General features: G+C 40.7%; 1 protein-coding gene across 11 annotated transcripts in view; it reads left to right on the forward strand.

Annotated features, from left to right (window-relative positions):
- The window catches only part of Birc6 (baculoviral IAP repeat containing 6), a 218539-nt gene that overhangs the window by 48609 nt on the left and 149549 nt on the right, over positions 1-20381 (forward strand). For all 11 annotated transcript variants that reach the window (XR_003846397.1, XM_029554048.1, XM_029554054.1 and 8 more), the window contains exons 10-11: positions 1549-2943; positions 17774-17923. Coding sequence is in view for 10 of the 11 variants with exons in the window: in XM_029554048.1 (XP_029409908.1) it covers positions 1549-2943; positions 17774-17923 (1545 nt within the window). In the remaining variant the exon portion in view is untranslated. The remainder of the gene's footprint in view (positions 1-1548; positions 2944-17773; positions 17924-20381) is intronic.

Consider the following 20381-nt stretch of genomic DNA (forward strand, 5'->3'; position numbering starts at 1 on the left):
CTTGTATTACCTGCATGTAGGTAAGTGCACCTGTGTCGTGCAGTGCCCGCGGAGGTCAGAAGAAGCTGTCTGAATCCCCTGGGACTGGAGTTACGGACAGTTGTTAGCTGCCATGTGGGTGTGGGATTTGAACCCGGGTCTTCTGCAAGAACAGTCAGTGTTCTTAACTGCTGAACCCTTTCTCCAGCCCCATAATTTTTTAACTCTTTTTACCTTTCTGTGCTTTGAAAAGCAGTTTTGCTTTAATTCTCAAGAAATTGTATTCCAAATTGAAAATTATTTTGAATCCCTTTAATGCCTTAAATTTTTTTCCTGTCAAGGGTTGTTCTACTTTGCCTTCAACTGCTGTGACAAAACACTCTGACCAATACCAAATTGGGAAGGAAAGATTTTATTTGGCTTACATCTCCTGGGTCGTAGTTCATCAGGGAGCCCAAGGTAGGAACTCAGAGTAGGGACCTGGAAACAGGAGCTGGAGCACAGGCCATGGAGGAACATTGCTTACTGGCTTGCTCCCCTGCTTTTGGCTCAGCCTGCTTTCTTATACAATACAGAACAACCTGTCCAGAGGTGGCACTACCCACAAGTGGGCTGGGCCCTCCCGCATCACTCAACAATTAAGAAAATGCATCACAGACAAGGCCACAGGCCTGTCCAGTGGAAGCAATTCACCAATTGAGGCTCTCAACCCAGGTGTGTCAAGTTAACTATTCAACACAAGCGTTATCTAAAGTTTGAAGATTTTTTTGAAAACACTTTATTTTTAAATACATCAAAATTTTAAATCATTCATTCATCCATTCATTCATTCATTTTTTTGTCTTTTTGAGACAGGGTCTCCCTGTAGTCCCAGCTGACCTGAACTCACTATGTAGATCAGTCTGGCCTTGAACTCACAAAGATCCACCTGCCTCTGCCTCCCAAGTGCTGGGACTAAAGGCGTGCACCACTATGCCCAGCCTATTCATTTATTTTTATTTTGTGTGTGTGTGTGATTGTTTTGCCTGCATGTATGTTTTGTCTACATGTATGTATGTGCAGCATATGCATGTTTAGTGCCCAGGAATGACAGAAAAGGGCTTTGGATCCCCTGGAACTGGAATTACAAATGATTGCAAGCTGCCATGTAGGTGCTGGAAATCAAACCTGGGACATCTGCAAGAGCAGTACGTGGTTTTAACTGCTGAGCCATTTATCTATCCCCCCCTTTTTTTTTTTTTTTTTTTTTAACAATTTGTATGCATGCTAATGTATGGATGTACTCATGCCATACATGAGTGGAGGTCAGGTCAGACGACAACTTGCAGGAGTCAGTTCTCAATTTCCACCCTGTGGTCTTGGGGATTTTACTCAGTTAGGGCTTGGTGGCAAACACCTTTACACCGCTGAGCCATCTTGCTAACATTAAAATACTTTAAATTCTTGTATTTACTTTAATGGATAGACTGGATGAGTTAGGGGGGAAAAAAACCCCAAACCATTAAAGTACAGATTTAGATATATGTTATTACCATGACTATTTTTCTAATATATTGTTCCTTTTCAAAGGGCATACATCACAGAAGGAATCCATGGAAGTAAGCCTTGATATAACAGCAGTCAGCATTCTCCAACAGCCAGAAAAACTTCAATGGGAAATTGTGGCAAATGTGCTTGAAGATACTGTTAAGGATCTTGAAGAACTTGGGGCAAATCCTTGCTTAACAAACTCTAAGAGTGAAAAGATAAAGGAAAAGCACCAGGAACAACACAACATTCCCTTTCCATGTTTATTAGCTGGAGGTTTATTAACATATAAGTCTCCTGCTACCTCACCCATTAGTAGTAATTCTCACAGGTCACTGGATGGTTTAAGCAGAACTCAGGGCGAAAGTATATCAGAACAAGGGTCAACTGACAATGAATCCTGCACAAATTCAGAATTGAATTCTCCTTTGGTAAGGAGGACTTTACCTGTTTTACTTCTTTATAGCATCAAAGAATCTGATGAGAAAGCAGGAAAAATCTTTTCACAAATGAACAATATTATGAGTAAAAGTTTGCATGATGATGGTTTTACGGTTCCGCAGATTATTGAGATGGAGCTGGATAATCAGGAGCAGTTGTTGTTGCAGGATCCTCCTGTGACTTACATTCAGCAATTCGCAGATGCAGCTGCCAGCCTTACCTCTCCTGATTCTGAGAAGTGGAACTCTGTGTTTCCCAAGCCTGGGACTTTGGTTCAGTGCTTGAGGCTGCCAAAGTTTGCAGAGGAAGAGAATCTTTGTATAGACTCCATAACTCCTTGTGCTGATGGAATTCATTTGTTGGTAGGACTACGGACATGCCCTGTTGAATCCTTGAGTGCAATAAATCAAGTTGAGGCCTTGAATAATTTAAATAAATTAAACTCTGCACTATGTAATAGACGTAAAGGTGAGCTGGAATCAAATATTGCTGCAGTAAATGGTGCAAATATTAGTGTAATCCAACATGAATCACCAGCAGATGCACAGACTCCTTTGATCATTCAGCCAGAGCAGAGGAATGCTAGTGGTGGCTATTTAGTTCTTTATAAAATGAATTATACCACTCGAATAGTGACTTTAGAAGAGGAGCCAGTAAAAATCCAACATATCAAAGATACCCAGGACACAATTACCTCGCTCATTTTGCTTCCACCAGATATATTGGATAATCGAGAGGATGACTGTGAAGAACCTGCTGAGGAAATGCAGTTGACCTCAAAGAATGGGATTGAAAGAGAAAAAAAGCCTGATATTTCTACTCTTGGACACCTGGTAATAACCACTCAGGGAGGATATGTAAAAATACTAGACCTTTCAAACTTTGAAATTTTGGCCAAAGTGGAACCTCCCAAAAAGGAGGGCACTGAGGAACAGGACTCATTTGTTTCTGTCATTTATTGCTCAGGCACAGACAGGCTGTGTGCGTGCACCAAAGGTAAGCTATTTTTTTTGATTCTTCTGAAAGGTCCTGTATGGCCTGTTAATGTGCATACCCAGTGTGAATTTTAGGTTCATATAGATGGAGAGACTTGATTTTTTTTTTTTTTTAAATAACGAAGAGGTCCATTTTTCTACTATTTTTGTAAGTAGTAGCTTAATAAGTTCTCAGAAAAATATCTTCTCAGTTGGACATAGTGGTGTACTTGGGACACTGAAACATAAGGATTGTGAGTTCAAGATCAGCCTGGAATGTACACCACTACATTTCCTCAATAAAAAATTTCTTTTGCTTAACTTCAAGGAAATAGCATGCTGGTATCCCTATGAATCCTGCCTTTGCATTGCCTAAATTTATAGATATAGTTTCTTTAGAAACTGGAATAAGAAGGCCCCTAAGTCATATGTTAGTTAGCCTTATTGCTATGACAACACACCTATCACAAACAACTTAAGAAAGAAAGGATTTATTTGGGCATATGGTTTTGTGGATTTCAATTTGTTACAGCCAAGAATATGTGACTAAGAACAGCTCATGGCATGGCAGCCAGGAAGCAAGGGGTGTGTGTGCGTTTAAAAGGAGAGGGAAGGTGGCTGGAGAGATGGCTCAGCGGGTAAGAACACTGGCTGATCTTGCAGAAGACCCCGGTTCGAATCCCAGCACCCATATGGCAGCTAACAACTGTCTGTAACTCCAGTTCCAGGGGATCTGATGGCCTCTTTTGTCCTCCTCGGGCATTGCACAACATGGGTACACTTACCTACATGCAGACAATACACTCATAAAATAAAAATAATAAAGTATATTTTAAAAAAAGGAGAGGGAAGGGGAGAAGGGGATAACAGTTATAGCCCATGTTCCTTTAATTCTAAAGGGGAGAATCAAACCTCAGTCCTCTGCAAGAGCAGCAGCCAGTGCTCTTAACTGCTGAGCCATCTTTCCAGCCCTGTCCCCTTTTTAAAATTAAAGACAGGTTCTCAGTATATAGCTGGCTTGTAACTGATTATGTAGACCAGGCTGGTTTGAAACTCACAGAGATCCAACTGCTTCTGTACTGGGATTAAAGGTATAAAGATGGGCTACTATGCCCATTTTCCGTAGGTATCCCCCCCACTCTTTTTTTTTTTTTTTAAAATTTTTGTGGGTATGAGTGTATTGCCTGCATGTGTGTGAGTGCTGGGAATCAAACCTCTGCAAGAGCAGCCAATGCTCTTAATTGCTGAGCCATTTCACTAGCTCCTCGTATCGCTTAATATTGTCACATGATTACCAAGATTAGCTCCCATTGTCTATTTCTTATGCTTGTTACAGTCAAATGAAGTAATGTATGTGGAGTTTCTGGCACAGATACTGGTCCTTATTTCCTTCTGGGGGGAAAAAAACCTTAGCAAGTAGTCGTTAGTTTTGTAAAATGTTTAGCTTGATTTTCTCTCAATCTTTGGTAACAAATTTAGTTTTGCATCATTTTACTTCCCTTTGCAGTATTTCCCCGTACTTTTTGTGTGTGTGTACATTTTAAGTTGGAGAATTAAACAACAGTTGTTGACAAGTGTTGCTGGCATTTTTGAGCATAATGAATACTGCTGTTGATAGGTTAGCTAGAATTACAGGGCCACAAAATTCCTGATCCTTAGATGTCTATAACCAAGAGTAGTGTAATTGGGATTTGAGAGGAGCTACACACACTCATGATCTGTGCCTTTGGTAGTTATTAACCGGAGTTTTTTGTTAAATAGGTTTCCAGGGCTTAGCTAAGGAGACAGTAGCTAGTGTAATGGTTCAGATTGCCTTCTTTTTATTTTTTGTTATTTTTAAATTATGTATATATGTGTGTCTGTCTGTAGATTTGAGCATGTGAATGGAAAGTGCTGCAGTTGTAGGCTGTTGTGGGATGCCTGGAGTTGAACCCTGGTCCTCTGGAAGAGCAGTACGTGCGCCTAACTGCTGAGCCGTCTCTCTAGCCCTCTCAGACAGCCTTCTTTAAGCTATGTCTAGTGAAATACCCAGGGGATAAAAGTCTTCAAATCATATTAAAATAGTAGTAAATTGATACAAAATTTGAGCAATTCAGAATAATTTTATGATACAAACTTTGGTGACTAGAGAGATGATTCAGGGTTATGAGCACTGGCTGCTCCCCGAGAGGACCTGGGTTCTGTTGCCAGCACCACATGGCAGCTAATAACTCTGCTTCCAGGGGATCTGATGCCCTGGGCATTGCATGATATGAGTGAACTTACCACACATACAAGTAAAACACTCATATACATAAAAATAAAACACCACCACCAGCAAAACCCCTTTGATTACAGGTAAAATTTTCGAACTGTTCAAGTACTGTGAGGTACCAGGGAGTTTAAACTTATTGATCCTATGTTTGGTACTCTTAACAGTTTTACCTCTGTTTCTCATCACACCAACTTAATGAGGCATTTTCTTTTTATGGAGCCCTTCTTACAGCTAAGAAAACAGTGAAAGAAGAGTTTGTCAACTGTCCGCAATCACAGAGCTAATAAATAAGTAGCAGGAATATTTCAACTCTGGGCAGTCTGTTGTCAGAGTGCTTTAAAGAATATACCTTGCACTGCCAGAGGGAAACAAATGGGTTCCTTGTAGTATTCATTCTGAAAGACCTCAGAAGTTGCCAACCATTTAACTTGCTAAAAATTATCTGAAATGGAGCTTGAGGAATTTCAGGGCACATACTTCTAAGATACTAGTATTTGTAGAAATGCAGTGCCGGTTTAATGGTTGCAGTTATTTGATGAAATTTACTTTAGGCATCTCATAGAATTGAGCCTCAGATATTTAAGTGTTAGGTATTTCAATAATAGTATTTAAAGTAGATAACTATAGTCTTAGAGTTAAGCATAGGAAAGAGTCCTATGAAGTAGTGTTTATGGGATAGATTTTTTCCTTGCCTTCCTTGAACTCTTAGCTAGGATACAGGTGTGGGATCATGCCCAACTAGTAGAGGAACTAAAACTATATACATACATATATAGTATATACATATATAGTATGTATGTATATATATTTCTTTTGGTCTTTTTGAGACAGGGTTTCCTTGTAGTCCCAGGTGGCCTAGAACTCGCTATGTAGACCAGGCTGGCCTTGGACTCACAGATCCACCTGCCTCTGCCTCCCAAGTGCCGGGACTATAGGCATGCACCACCAGGCCCGACTTAAAACAGTTTTTCTTTCTCATGCATATAGTCATGTGCATTTCTGAGTAAATGCATGCATGTGGAGGGCCGAGGCTGACACTGGGAGTCTTCCTCCATTGCTCTATCTTCTTCATTGAGGTAGGGTCTCTCAGTTGAACCCAAAGGTTGCCCAGCTAGTCTAGTTAGCCAGCTTTTTCCAGATAGCCCTTGTCTCTCTGCCTTCTGAGCACTGGGATTATAGGCAGCCACTACACCCACCTGACATATGAGTGCTGGGATTCTGAACTCATTCTTGGATGGCAGGTACCTTTATCCATAGAGCCGTCTTTACAGCTCTAAAAGTTTTTATAATTAAAAAATCTTAGCCAGGAGTGGTGGCACATACCTTTAATCCCAGCACTTGGGAGGCAGAGGTAGGAGGATCTCTGTGAGTTCAAGGCCAGCCTAGTCTACATAGTGAGTTCCAGGACAGCTGGAGCTACAGGGAGACCCTGTCTCAAAAAGACCAAAAAAAAACCAAAAAACAAAAAACTGTTTTTTTAACATTCACAAAACATAAAAGTTACACATATTAATGAGGTACCACATAATGTTAGCACATGTATACGTGAATAATGTTTGAGTCATGGTAAGCGTATTTATCTATAACCTTATTATTTCTTTGTGGAAAACTTTAAAAATCCTTTCTTCAAGGCTGGGTGTGGTGGCGCACGCCTTTAATCCCAGCACTCGCGATGCAGAGGCAGGTGGATCTCTGTGAGTTCAAAGCCAGCCTGGTCTACATAGTGAGTTCCAGGACAGCTGGGGCTACAGGGAAACCCTGTCTCAAAAAGATAAAAAAAAAAAAAAAAATCCTTTCTTCTAGCTTCTTGAAATGTGCAGGACATAATGTTATTTGTAGTTACCATACTCTGCAGTAGTCACTCCATAGCTGCTTCCTGCTCTCTAGCTGTATCTTAGTATCCATTGCTCAACCTTTCTACAGTTTGCTCTTCCTGTCACTAGCCTCTGTAAGCACCATTCTGCTGTAAACTTTTATGAGATCAACTTCTTTACATTGAACAGGCGAGTGACATCATGTACTTTTCTTTCTGTGACTCATTTATTTTTCATAACATAATGATCTCCAGTTCCATCTCAATGGTCCCTGTTCTTACTCTTGGTATTGTTAAGTTGCTGTCATTTTACATCAATTTGTTATAACCAAAAGTGTTTCCAAGAAGCCTTACTGTACTTACAAAACCAGTATCTATAATAGGCAAACCCAAAGTAGGCAATTAATCAGAGTACACTGCTCAAACGGTTCACTTAACTACTAAGGGAAATTGTAAGACAAGGAAAACAAAGTTCAAGGAATCTAGAAAAGAAATTGCATAATAGGCCTTACATGTAATAATTACTTGAATATAAGTTGATGAAACTCTCCAACTAAGGACAGAGTGGGCTGGGAACAGTGATGCACACCTTTAATCCCAGCACTCAGAAGGCAGAGGCAGGAGGATATGCCCCGAGTTCCAGGCCATCTGGGACAACAAAGAGACCCTGTCTAAAAAAAAAGGAAAAAATGAACATCGATTGACAGTGAGGGAATAGATGACTTACCTAATGCAGCCAGGTGTGGGCATACTTTTAATCTCAGCACTCAGGAGGCAGAGGCAGGTAGATCTCTGTGTTTGAGGGTAGTTCCGGCTACATAGTGAGACCCTGTCTCAAAAAAAAAAAAAAAAAAAAAAAAAACCCAAACATAAAACAAAACAGAAAACACTCCCCTCCACAAAACAAAACAAATGGCGAGACCTGAAACTACCTAATTTATGAAAAGTACTGGAAGAAAACAAAGGGAAACTTTCAGAATACTGATATAGGCAAAGATTTTTAGACCAGATTCCAAAAGGGCAGGAAACGAAAGGGAAAATAGACAAATGGGGCCATATAAAACAAAACGCTTCTACACAAGACTAGGAAACATTCAATGGAGTCAGAATGCAAACATAGCACACAGAGTGGGAGTGTCTGGAAAATGTATGTGCAAGGGGTTGATATCCCCAATATGTAAGGAATTAAAGAAAATCAGTTTTAAAAAAGCAACCCAATTTTAAAAAATGAGAAAGGGGCTAGAGAAATGGCTCAGTGGCATAGAACACTGGCTACTCAGGCAGACAGCCTGGGTTTGTTTTCCAGCACCCACATAGTGGCTAACAATGATCCATAGCTCCACTTACAGGGATCCGATGCCCTCTTTTGGCCTCCGTGGGCATTGTATGACACAGGTGCACTTGCATGCATGCAAAACCTTCATACATATAAAATAGATTTTTTTTAATTGAAAAAAGATAAATGGACAAAAGATGTAAATAAACATTTGTCAAAAGGAGGCATACTAATGGCCAACAGGTACATGAAAAAAAAAGTTCGGCATCACTAATTATTGGGAAAATGCCAATCAAAATCACAATGAGGTATCACCTCACCCCAGCAAGAATGGCTCATCAGAAAGACTGAAGATAACAAGTGCTCCCAAGTGTGGGGAAAAAGGGGACACTTGCACACTGTTAGTAGAAATGTAATATGAAAAACAGAAGGCCAGCAAGATGGTTCAGTGGATAAAGGTGCCTGCTGCCAAACTGGTGACCTGAGTTCAGTCCCCTAAAACTGATCACCTACTGAGCCTCACTGCAGAAAGCCTGGCACTATTCTTTTTGATACAAAGCTCAGGCTTCTTTCTTGCCCTGCTTCGCATTTGCTAGAAATTAGAATAAGTGCACCATGTGCATGCAGTGCCCCACACAGGCCAGAAGAGTGTGTCGGATCCCCCTGAAACTGAAGTTACAGATGGTTGTTAGCTGCCATGTGGGTACTGGGAATTGAACCCGGGGCCTCTGCAAGAGCATCCAGACCTCTTAACTGCTGAGCCATCTCTCTAGCCCCCAAATAATTTATTCTACATTTTTTTTTTTTTTTTTTTTTTTTTTTTTTTTTGGTCTTTTTGAGACAGGGTCTCCCTGCAGCCCCAGCTGTCCTGGAACTCACTATGTAGACCAGACTGGCCTTGAACTCACAGAGATCCACCTGCCTCTGCCTCCCAAGTGCTGGGATTAAAGGTGTGCGCCACCACGCCCGGCTAATTTATTTTACATTTTATTTGTTATTTTTATTTTATGTATATGAGTGTTTTGCCTACATGTACGTAAATGCATCTGTGTCATGTAAAGCCGGCAGAGACTAGAAGAGGGTGTTGGATTTCCTGGAACTAGAGTTACAGATGGTTAGGCATCATGTATGTGCTGGGAATTGAACCTGGGTCCTCTGGAAGAACAGCAATTATTCTTCAGTGTATCCCACCAGTGTGTGCCATCAAAATCAGCAGATTCAGCTTTCCTTTAGAGATTACTTGTTTAGAATAGTTTTTGTATCTTTCCATTTCAGATGGCAGTTGGTTTCACATTTCATTTGTAAATATTTCAGTAGCTTTGACTCTTTTGCTTGTTCTGATGCTTTGTGAAAAATGGCATCTGACCTTTGAGCAGCTCTTTGCTTTTCCTTATACATGTTGATGTTTCAAGGTTACCTGTGTTGTTGTGTGTCATGTAGATTACTAAATTTCACATCTGTGTAGTACTCCTTTGTGAAAAACACTCACACATAGTTTATCCTTTTTGCTGTCAGTAGATAATTGATGTCCCGTCTTTCTGCTGTTAAAAACCATGTTGTTGTAAGCACCTTGAATGTTCATTTCCCTGGTACTCATGTAAGAGACTTCTTTATAGTATTCTTTAGAGTAGATTCTTGGGTCATGGGGTACAATTATTTTTCTTTCTCCTCTCCCCAAATTATAGTAAAATAAACATGCAACAAAATTCACCATCTTATTTCAAAGTGTTTATTATAATGACATTAAATATATTCTCAATACTATTTCATTACCACTGTCTGTTGGAGCAACTTTTTCATCTCCCATCAAGCAGTAGCTCCCTATTCTTCCTAACCTCAGCCTCAGACAGCCTCTTTTCTTCCTCCCCAAATGTACCTACTGTAGAAGCTTTGAGATAAACAGAATCAAACTATCCTTGCCTGTATGATTTTTTTTTTAAGGATATATACCTTTCAGTGGACATACCACTGTAGTATGTACCAGATCTGTATTTCTTTTTATGTTCATTGGGTGGTGTGGGGGGGTGCATGGGGGGCAGCAGAGAGGGATGGGGAGAGACAGAGTGGAAAAAAAAGATATTCTGCATATGAGCAATTTGTTTCTTTCCTCCTCCATCTGATTTTTTTTTTTTAAATGCTATTGGGAAATTAATGTTCTTGTGGAGACTGGGTTAGAAGTGTCCCCCAGAGCTGGGCTGGTGGCGCATGCCTTTAGTCCTAGCACTTGGGAGGCAGAGGTAGGCAGATCTCTGTGAATTTGAGGCCAGCCTGGTCTCCATTAGCAAATCCAGGCCAGCTGTTGCTACAGGAAGACCTTCAAAAAGACCAAAAAAAAAATAAAGTGTCCCCCAGGGCTGGGGAGATGGCTCAGTGGTTAAATGCACTTGCTGCTCTTCCAGAGGACTAAAGTTCAGTTCCTTGCACTCCAGTTGAGTGGCCCACCATCACCTGTAACAACAGCTCCAGAGGATCTGACACCCTTTTCTAACTTTTTTTTTGGCTTTGAGACACGGTCTCCCTGTAGCCCCAGCTGTCCTGGACCAGGCTGGCCTTGAACTCACAGAGATCCGCTTGCCTCTGCCTCCCGAGTGCTTGGATTTAAAGGCGTGCACCACCACGCCTGGCCTTTTCTAGCTTTTGTGGGAACCAGCACATATATATACAGATACACACATAATAAAACAAATCTTTTTAAAAAATTAAGAAAGAAGTAATTGTGTTCATGATTTTTGTCCTTTTATTTATGTATCTAGGAGTAGAATTGCTGGGACAGTAATTCTGTGTTCAGCTTTTTGAGGAATTACCAGTGTCTGCAGTGTCCCTTTTATATTTCTACAAACAATTCAGAAGGGCCCTAATTTATCTAAATACTGGCTATTAATATTTTCCCAGTAATAGCCATTCTGGTTGCTGTGAAGTGGTATTTCAGTGTGGTTTTGATTTGTATTTCTCTAATGATTTTTGATGCTGAATATTTTCTTGTGTTTATTGGTTGCTGCTGCTGCTTTTTTTTTTTGAGACAGACTCCTTGTAGCCCCAGCTGGCCTGGAACTCACTATGTAGACCAGGTTTGCTAACAGAGATCCACCTGCCTCTGCCTCTGGAGCTCTGGGATTAAAGGCATGCACCACCACGCCTGGCCTTGAGTAACTTTTTAGTAAATTCATGGGACTACTCTAATGTTCATTGAATCTCAACTTGACAAAATACGAAGTTACATAGGAGGCATGCCTTCTGACACACCCTCGAGGAATTCTCTAGATTGAAGCTAACCTCTTGAGAATATATCTGAGGGATTGTCTTAAGGTGATTGATGTGGGAAGAACCATATTAATTTTGAGTGGGACCATTTCTTGAATAACCTAGACTAGAAAATGAAGAATGTGAGCCAAGCACTAGAGTGCTACTTTAATTCATTGCTCTCTGCTCTTGACTATGGAGGCAGTGTCAGCAATTGCTTCAAGTTCCTGTGATTTGACTTCCTAGCATTGATGGATTGTAATGTAGAATTATGAACCAAATAAACTCTTCCTCCCTTAAGTTGGTTTTGTCAGGGTATTTTATTACAGCAATAAGAAAAGGAAAGTAAAACATACCCATTCATTCATTCGTTCTTACTTTCTCTTAATCAGGATCTTATACATTTATGTAAATTGTGTGTATGTGTGTGTGTGTGTGTGTGTGTTTATGTATGTATGTCAAAGGACAACCTGCACAAGTTGTTTCTCTCCTTCCACTTTGTGTGTCCCAGAGATTGAACTCAGGTTGTGAGACTTATTGGAAAGCATCTATCCAGCCCAGACTGGCCTTGAATTTTCAATGAGGTTCTTGCCTCAGCCTCTTGAGTGCTGGGATTATAGGTGTATACCACCTTGCATGGCATCCCCTCCCCCCAAGTGTATGTGTGTGGTATGTGGTGTGCATGCATGCGTGTATGCATGTTTGCATGTGTGTGGGTATGTGGAAGTCAGATTGATGTTGGACGTCTTCCTTCATAGATACCTACCTTACTCATTGAGGCAGGGTTGAACCCAGACTGTACTGTGTGGTTAAGTAGCTAACTCTGCCTTTACGTCAGTTCTGGGGATCTGAACTCAGGTCCTTAATCTTGCAAGGCAAAGTGGTTTATCCATTCAGATATCTCCCAGCTCTCTTGTGGCTTTTGAATGAGTATTTGGTTTATGTAATTTAAAAATTATTTTATATGTATGAGTGTTTTGCCTGCATGTATGTAAGTATACCCATGTCACACAGGCCAGAAGACGATGTTGTATCCTCTGGAACTGGATTTATGGACAGTTGTTTAGCACCATGTGGGTGCTGGGAACTGAACTCATGTCCTCTGCAAGAACAGCCAGTGTGCCCTTAACTGGTGACCCGCCCCCATTTAGTGTATTCTTTCCACCCCTTTCCTCTGCTTTCCTCTCCTGCTCCCCCTCCTCCCATGTTTCCTGTTTTCTTAGTTATGCTGAGAACTGCATATTCTGGTATTACAATGTGTGGTGTCTTTGGAAACAGGATTCTCCCACTCATGGAGATGTCTGCATTCTGCCAGCTGTAGCTACCTGTTTATGATTTTTACTAGACTATTTTTACAAATTGTGTTGGTTGTGTGTGATCACTGAAGTTTCTTTTTGCTGTCACTGACCTAACAAAAGAACCTCTTGCCCTCTCCAGTACCCTCTTAAAAAGGATTTTACAAAACCCTTTTTAAATCTTCTATAGATGTTTGGTTAAGCAGTTGTAGCCTAAGGTCAAATCAAGGCAGGAGTCTGTCCTGGTGCCTCAGGAACAGCTCACATGCATGAATCTGGAGTTTAGAGGGAGGTGTCTGTCGCCCTCTATCCCCCAACTGCCCTGGCACCAGCTCCACCTCCAGGTCACTCCATTCAGAGAGCCTCATCTCCATATCCCAGCCACTCTTGGTTTTTACCAGCCTCTTTTTAGTGGTTGTATTAGCAGAGTGATTGGTCCATAGAACTTTCTGTTTTGCCTTTGGCCTGAAATCCTTGGTCCTGGATCAGCAATGTGAACAGTTCTAGCTCTGCAAAGGGGGCTGGGGCAGGGGGATGGGGTGGAAGATCTGAATCAAGTCTACTTTGAGCTTAGAAGTCTAGTGAGTTTTTTGTTTCTGTTCTATTATTTATGTATGTATGTATGTATGTATGTATGTATTTATTTATTTATTATTTTTGGTCTTTTGGGGATAGGGTCTCCCTGTAACCCCAGTTGGCCTGGAACTCACTGTAAGAACCAGGCTGGCCTCGAACTCACAGAGATCTGCCTGCCTCTGCCTCCCGAGTGCTGGGATTAAAGGCATGTGCCACCACGCCCGGCCGACATGTCATATTTTTGACTTGGCATTTAATACTACAGCAGCTTAGATTCCAGTCCCCTCCTTGAGGATTTTTTTTTTGCCTTGTTATATTTTGTATTTCAATTGTCTAATTCTGTGAAATCTATTTTCTTTGCAGTGTGTTATTGCAGATGGCTCTCCTAATTTTTTCCTTGGTTTTTATTTTCAAGTCTCATTTCTTTTTTATTTTATTTTAATTTTTAAAATCATTTATTTTGACAATTTCATGTATTTATGTAATGTATTCTGATCATATTCAATCCCCTCCATTCCCCTTATTCATTTCCTCTCACACTGTCTGGACCACTTTTTCTTTTCTCCTTTTTTTTGAATGACCCATTGAAGTTAGTTAGAGTTGCTTTCATGAAAATGGTTTGGAGGAGGAACACTTGTTTCTTTCATGCTGTTTCTGTGTCAGCACACTGCAGTGTTCAGCCAAACATTGTTGTGTCCAGCTTTCTTTATCCAGTTTGGTTGTGTTTCCATTCCCCTGCCTTTACTTTCTGTTAAGATTTCTCAGGTCTCTTGCATAGTTGTGTAGGCTTGGTTGGGCTGATTTGGGGACCCTCTGATCATTGTTGTCCATGTACACAGCCTCTGATTAACATAGATTCTGTGTGGAGCCCCTACTGAACCCTGTTGTATGCTTGGTTTTTCCAGTACTTTGCTTATCCCAAACAGGACTGCACCCTTTACTAGAAGGCCTCTTAGTTTGCTTCCCACTTACGATCACCACTCTGAACTTTGTATTCTCTGCAAGCCAAATGAACTCGCTTAGGAAGTAACAATGAATTGGCTGGATTTCATAGCTAGTCACCCCAGTTGACTGATGATTTGTCTAGCTTTGCAGTTGTTTAATCTGTCATGTTGGAAGCATAGCTACATAAGCTATTTTAATTAAAATTATTTTTGCTTTAATTTTATTTTATATGTATTGTGTGCATGTATGCAAGTGCATCCGTGCCATGTAATATGTATGGAGGACAGAGAGGGCATTGGATCTCCTGGGACAGTTGTTAGCTGCCATGTGGGTGCTGGGATTCGAACCTGGGTCTTCTGCAATAACAGTCAGTGCTCTTAACCACTGAGCCATCTCTCCATTCCTTTAAACTCCATAAACTTTAAAAAAAATTTTATTATTTTTTGTTTTATGTGTATACATGTATTGCCTACATGTAGGTAAGTATCGGATCCTCTGGAACTGGAGTTACAGACAGTTATTAGCTGCCATGTGGGTGCTGGGATTCGAACCCGGGTCTTCTGTAAGAACAACCAGCGTTCTTAAGTGCTGAGCCATCTCTCTAGCCCCCATAAACTTTTTTATTGTTTCACATAGTTGCTAAATTTTCTTACATTTATTTTTTCTGACAAAGATATGAAAACTAGAGCTCTGATTTGCTTTTATTTCATTGTACATGCAAAAAAGATTAATATTTGTTTTTATTACTTTTGGAATTAAGAGATTGGGCTGTGGATCTTTTTTTATTTTTGAAAAATATTTTATTTTGGGGCTGGAGAGATGGCTCAGCGGTTAAGAGCACTTACTGCTCTTGCAGAGGACCCGGGTTCGATTCCCAGCACCCACATGGTACCTGGCTGCAAACTGTTTTTAACTCCAGTTCCAGGGAAATCTGAAGTGCTCTTCTGATCTTTGTGGCATTACATGACACAGGTGCATTCACATACACACAGGCAATACAGTCATATGCATAAAATAAAAATAATAAAACATTTCTTAAAAATTATTTTTTTATTAAAATATTTTATTATTTTTATTTTTTTATGTGTATGAGTGTATTGCCTGCATGTCTGTGAGTGCACCCATGTCGTGCAATGCTGCGGAAGTCAGAAGAGGGCTTCAGATTCCCCTGGAGCTGGAGTTAAGAACGGTTCAGAGCTGCCTTGTGGGTGCTAAGAATTGAGCCCGGGTCCTCTGCAGGAGCAGTCAGTGCTCTTAACTGCTGAGCCATCTCTCCAGCCCCCTCCCCTCAAATTTTTATTTTAATGTGTATGAGTGTATTGCCTGTATGTGTGTAAGTGCACCCATATCTTGCAGTGTTGGTGGAGGTCAGAAGACTTGCATTAGATCCTCTTGAACTGGAGTTAACATACGGTTGTTAGCCACCATGTGAGTGCTGGGAATTGAACCCGGGCCCTCTGTAAGAGCAGCCAGTGCTGGTAACTGCTGAACCATCTCTCTCGTCCCTGGGATGTGGAGCTTCTTAGTACAGTTAGTCGTTCGGTTTCCTCATCTGTAAGAGGATCATGGTAGGGAATCAGGATGCAGACCACTCTGGCTTCTTCCATGCTGAACAGGGATGCAGGGTGAGGCAATTGGGGTACTCCTTCAGTGGATCTATCTGAAAGACTCCCAAATTGCATAACTCATATCTGTAGGGAGAAAAGTCCTTCACTGGTGAATAGGAGATGTGAAGTAAAGAGTAGTTAGCATTACAAGTTCTAGACAGGGAACCAGAAAAAAGTCAGAGCAGGGCAAATTTCAAATGTTCATAACAGAGTCCATTGGAATTTCTTGGTGAGAGCTTCCAAAAGCATCCCTCTATTGGGTTTGTCCTCATTTTTCTTTTGTCTTCCAAGGCTGGACTTGAGAGCATGATGGACGGAGGATTTGTTTTCAGGCACTTTGATAGCTGTTGGAGTGGCTAGAATCAATATCAGTTCCCTCTCAAAGGCTTCTAGACAGGGGGAGAAAATTTGTTTTCAATTTAGCCATCATTTTAGAACAATAGCGGGTTGTCTCCCTTTGCTACAGGGGGGCACTACAGTATTGCAGACCAAGATTTGGAGTCTTAATCTGAGCAGCACTTTCTGCTTAGAAAAGAAATCATCCTTTTTAGAGGATGGTGTGATAAGAATAGGAGGTAGGAATTGGCTAGGCATTTAGGGTAAAAAGACCCCAAAGAAAAGTAGCCAGTTTCCTCACTAAAACTCACAATGTCCTTGGGCCTCTTAGCAACATACTCTGTTCCAAAGGCCAATGTCAAAAGTATTTGGGAGCTTCGGAGGGGGTGGAGGGAGGATGTTAGAGTAGCAAAAAGCCCCATTTGAAAAAAAAAAAAAAGAAAGAAAGATTATATGAAGTTGTCAGAAAAATGTGATGGGAAGATACAGGAGAAATTGGAGGGGAGGAAGGGCGTGGATTTGATCAAAATACCTTATGGATGTATGAAATTCTCAATAATTTTTTTAAGTTGAAAAGAAAGGACACATTTGTGAGTGGTTAGGGAGGTGGTGGGTGGATCTGGGAGGAGTTAGGGAGGAGTGGGGAATGATTATGATCAAAATATATTGTATAGAATTCTCAGTGAATTAATAAGAATACTATAGTAAAAACAAAAAATAAATAAACTGTTTCCTTGCAAAAATTAAATAAAGAACCTTTAGAATTTAGATCTTTTTTCTTTTTTTTTTTTTTTGGTCTTTTTGAAGCAGGATCTCCCTGCTGTCCTGGAACTCACTATGTAGACCAGGCTGGCCTTGAACTCACAGAGATCCACCTGCCTCTGCCTCCCAAGTGCTGGGACTACAGGTGTGTGCCACCACCCCTGGCTAGAATTTAGATCTTTTAAAATAAATTTTATTAATACTGTGTAAAAAATAAAAAGAGGATCATGGTAATAGTCCCTCTAAGGCATTTGGTGAAGGTTAGAGATTAAAGTGCTCAAATACTGTCTTATGTAATGAATATGAGCTAAAATAACCATCTTGATATATTTATGTATTTGTTATTTTCTTTATTAAGTTGGTTGTAATTCATTACAACTAAATTTCCAAATTCTTTGGTACCACAAACTTCTATAGTTTTCTTTATCTATCAAGTGATATTAAATTAGGAATTTTAACTAGGGACTAGACAGATGGCTCAGTGATTAAGAGCATTGGCTGCTCTTGCAGAGGACCTGGTTTTGGTTCTCAGCACCCACATGGTGGCTAACAATCATCTGTAACTCCAGGGGATCTGATGCCCTCTTCTGGCCTTTGCAGAAATTGCATCCACTAGTGTGCTTACCTGTTTGCAGGCAAATCACTCAATACACCTAAAATAGGAAAGAATTTTAACCAAATAACACTGCTTTTGAATTCTTATCTCTTTTCAGTATACCTTTATTGATGAAACTTTACTGAATTCTAGGTGGTGAGCTTCATTTTCTCCAAATTGGAGGAACCTGTGAGGATATTGATGAAGCTGATATTCTAGTGGATGGGTCTCTTTCTAAGGGAATAGAACCGTCTTTAGAAGGTTCCAAACCTTTATCAAATCCTTCAAGTCCTGGCATTTCAGGTAAGTTAATAAAATTTTAAATGATTATAAAATGCCTTTCTGGGGCTGGAGAGATGGCTCAGGAGTTAAGAGGACTGACTGCTCTTGCAGAGGACCCGGGTTCCATTCCCAGCACCCACATGGCGGCTGTGAACCATCCTTAACTCCAGTCCCAAAGGAATCCGAAGCCCTCTTCTGACCTCCGCGGCATTGCCTGATGGGTGCACTCACATACATGCAGGCAATGCATTCATACACATACAATAAAAATAATAAAATATTTTTTAAAAAAAAATGCCTTTCTTGTTGGGCATGGTGGTGCACGCCTTTAATCCCAGCACTCAGGAGGCAGAGGCAGGCTGATCTCTGATAAATAAAGTCCTGTAAAAGGTTTACATTTTATTTATTCCTTTGTGTATATATTCATATATATGTATGGATGTGCGCATGCCACAGCGTTTGTGTGGAGGTCAAAGGACAACTGGCATTAGTTGGTTTTCTTTTCATCATGTGGGTCCTAGGAATTGAACTCTGTTTGGCAAGTTTGGCAGCAGGAGCCTTTACCTACTGAGGCATCTCACTGGCCCTATTTCCCTAAGTAAATAACTAGGGAGGACAACATGAAAGATAGGAACAGGAAGTAACTGTAGAATCAGCAGATTCCTGCAAATATTAGTAATGGAATTGAATAACTTAAAAGATGTATTCTGCCATGAGTGGTGGCGCACGCCTTTAATCCCAGCACTTGGGAGGCAGAGGCAGGCGGATCTTTGTGAGTTCAAGGCCAGCCTGGTCTACATAGTGAGTTCCAAGACAGCTGGGGCTACAAGGAGACCCTGTCTCAAAAAAAGACCAAAAAAAAAAAAAAAAGATATATTCTTACTGTAGTGGTATATTACACCTACATTGCCCCATTCTGAACATCTGTATAGCCTTGTTTGTGTTTTTGGCCGTTAATTCTGCTTCTTAACCCCAAAGTATGGGTCTGTATATGTTGCCCAGGGTGAGTTCAAACTTTTCCCTAGGTCTCCTGATAATAGGATACTCTTTAGTGTCTAGCTTTTTATTTTTACCTTTTGCTCCCACCCACATTCTTCTTCTGTTTTGAGTAAAATTCTCTCTGTAGCCCCACTTGGCCTGGAACTCCCTATGTAGACCAGGTTGCCCTCTGCCTCCTATGAGCTGGGATCAAAGGTGTGTAGCACCATACCTGGCTCCCGGTCCACATTCTATATTATCTTTAGAATTATTTTCTCAGCCAGGTGTGGTGGCACAGGCCTTTAATCCCAGGACTTGGAAGGTAGAGGCAGGCGAATCTCTGTGAGTTCAAGGCCAGCCTGGTGAGTTCCAGGCCTGCTGGAGGTATAGGAAGACCCTGTCCAAAAAAAGAAAACTATTTTCTCAAAAGAAGTAATGATAGTATAAATCCCAACTTAAAGCTAATGTTTGCTTTGAGATTTTTATGAAATAGCTCTAGGTTGGTTCTCAACCTCCAGATATAATAAACTACATGATTTCTTAAGTATATAAGTGTCATGTTCTTTACATGTTACATTAAGTATTTTCTATCACTCATTGTTCTCTGACATGTCCCTGCCCCATGCTGAATATCAAAGGGTTTATATATGCTAAAGAAGTTCTGTAATACTGAGCTGTTTCCCCAGTCCTTGTATAAGCTCCTTTCCCTCCTTTTCCATATATAGTTTGTCCTGTTGTACTTATATAGTGCTGCTGACTTACTCTTAGCATGGTGCCACATTTTATTGTCCTAATCCAGTGTTTAAACAAAGTTTAATTTATTTTAAATGAAAAATGTGTTTAAGCCGGGCATGGTGGCACATGCCTTTAATCCCAGCACTTGGGAGGCAGAGGCAGGTGGATCTCTGTGAGTTTGAGGCCAGCCTGGTCCACATAGTTCCAGGATAGCTGAGGCTACAGGGAATCCCTGTCTCAAAAAGACCCCCCCCCCAAAAAAAAAAGAAAGTGTTTAAGTGCTAGATCTGGCCAGGCATGGTGGCGCATGTCTTTAATCCTGGCACTTGGGAGGCAGAGGCAGGCAGATTTCTGTGAGTTAAAGACCAGCCTGATCTACATAGTGAGTTCCAGGACAGCTGGGACTACAGGAAGACCCTGCCTCAAAAAGCCAAAAAAAAAAAAAAAAAGAGCTAGGTCTGGTGGTGTACACCTGTAATCTCAGCATTTGAGAGGCTGAGACTGAAGGATTGTTGAGTTTGAGACCAGTTTTGGCTACATGGTATGAGACTCCAGTTCAACACCCACCTCAACAAAAACCAGTTTAAACTCAAACATACTCATAATAGAAATAATACTTAAAGGTGGTATTTGTTCTTTATGTAACCTTATATGTTCGGCCATTTGATGCTTTTTCTTGCATAAAATATAAACTTGTGGTGACTACTAGTTAATATGTGTTGTCTTTTGGGATTGCTAATATGGTGTTTGGTAATTTTTATTATTT

Source organism: Nannospalax galili, unplaced genomic scaffold (assembly GCF_000622305.1).
Source record: "Nannospalax galili isolate Female #2095 unplaced genomic scaffold, S.galili_v1.0 scaffold344, whole genome shotgun sequence".
Lineage (NCBI taxonomy): Eukaryota > Metazoa > Chordata > Mammalia > Rodentia > Spalacidae > Nannospalax > Nannospalax galili.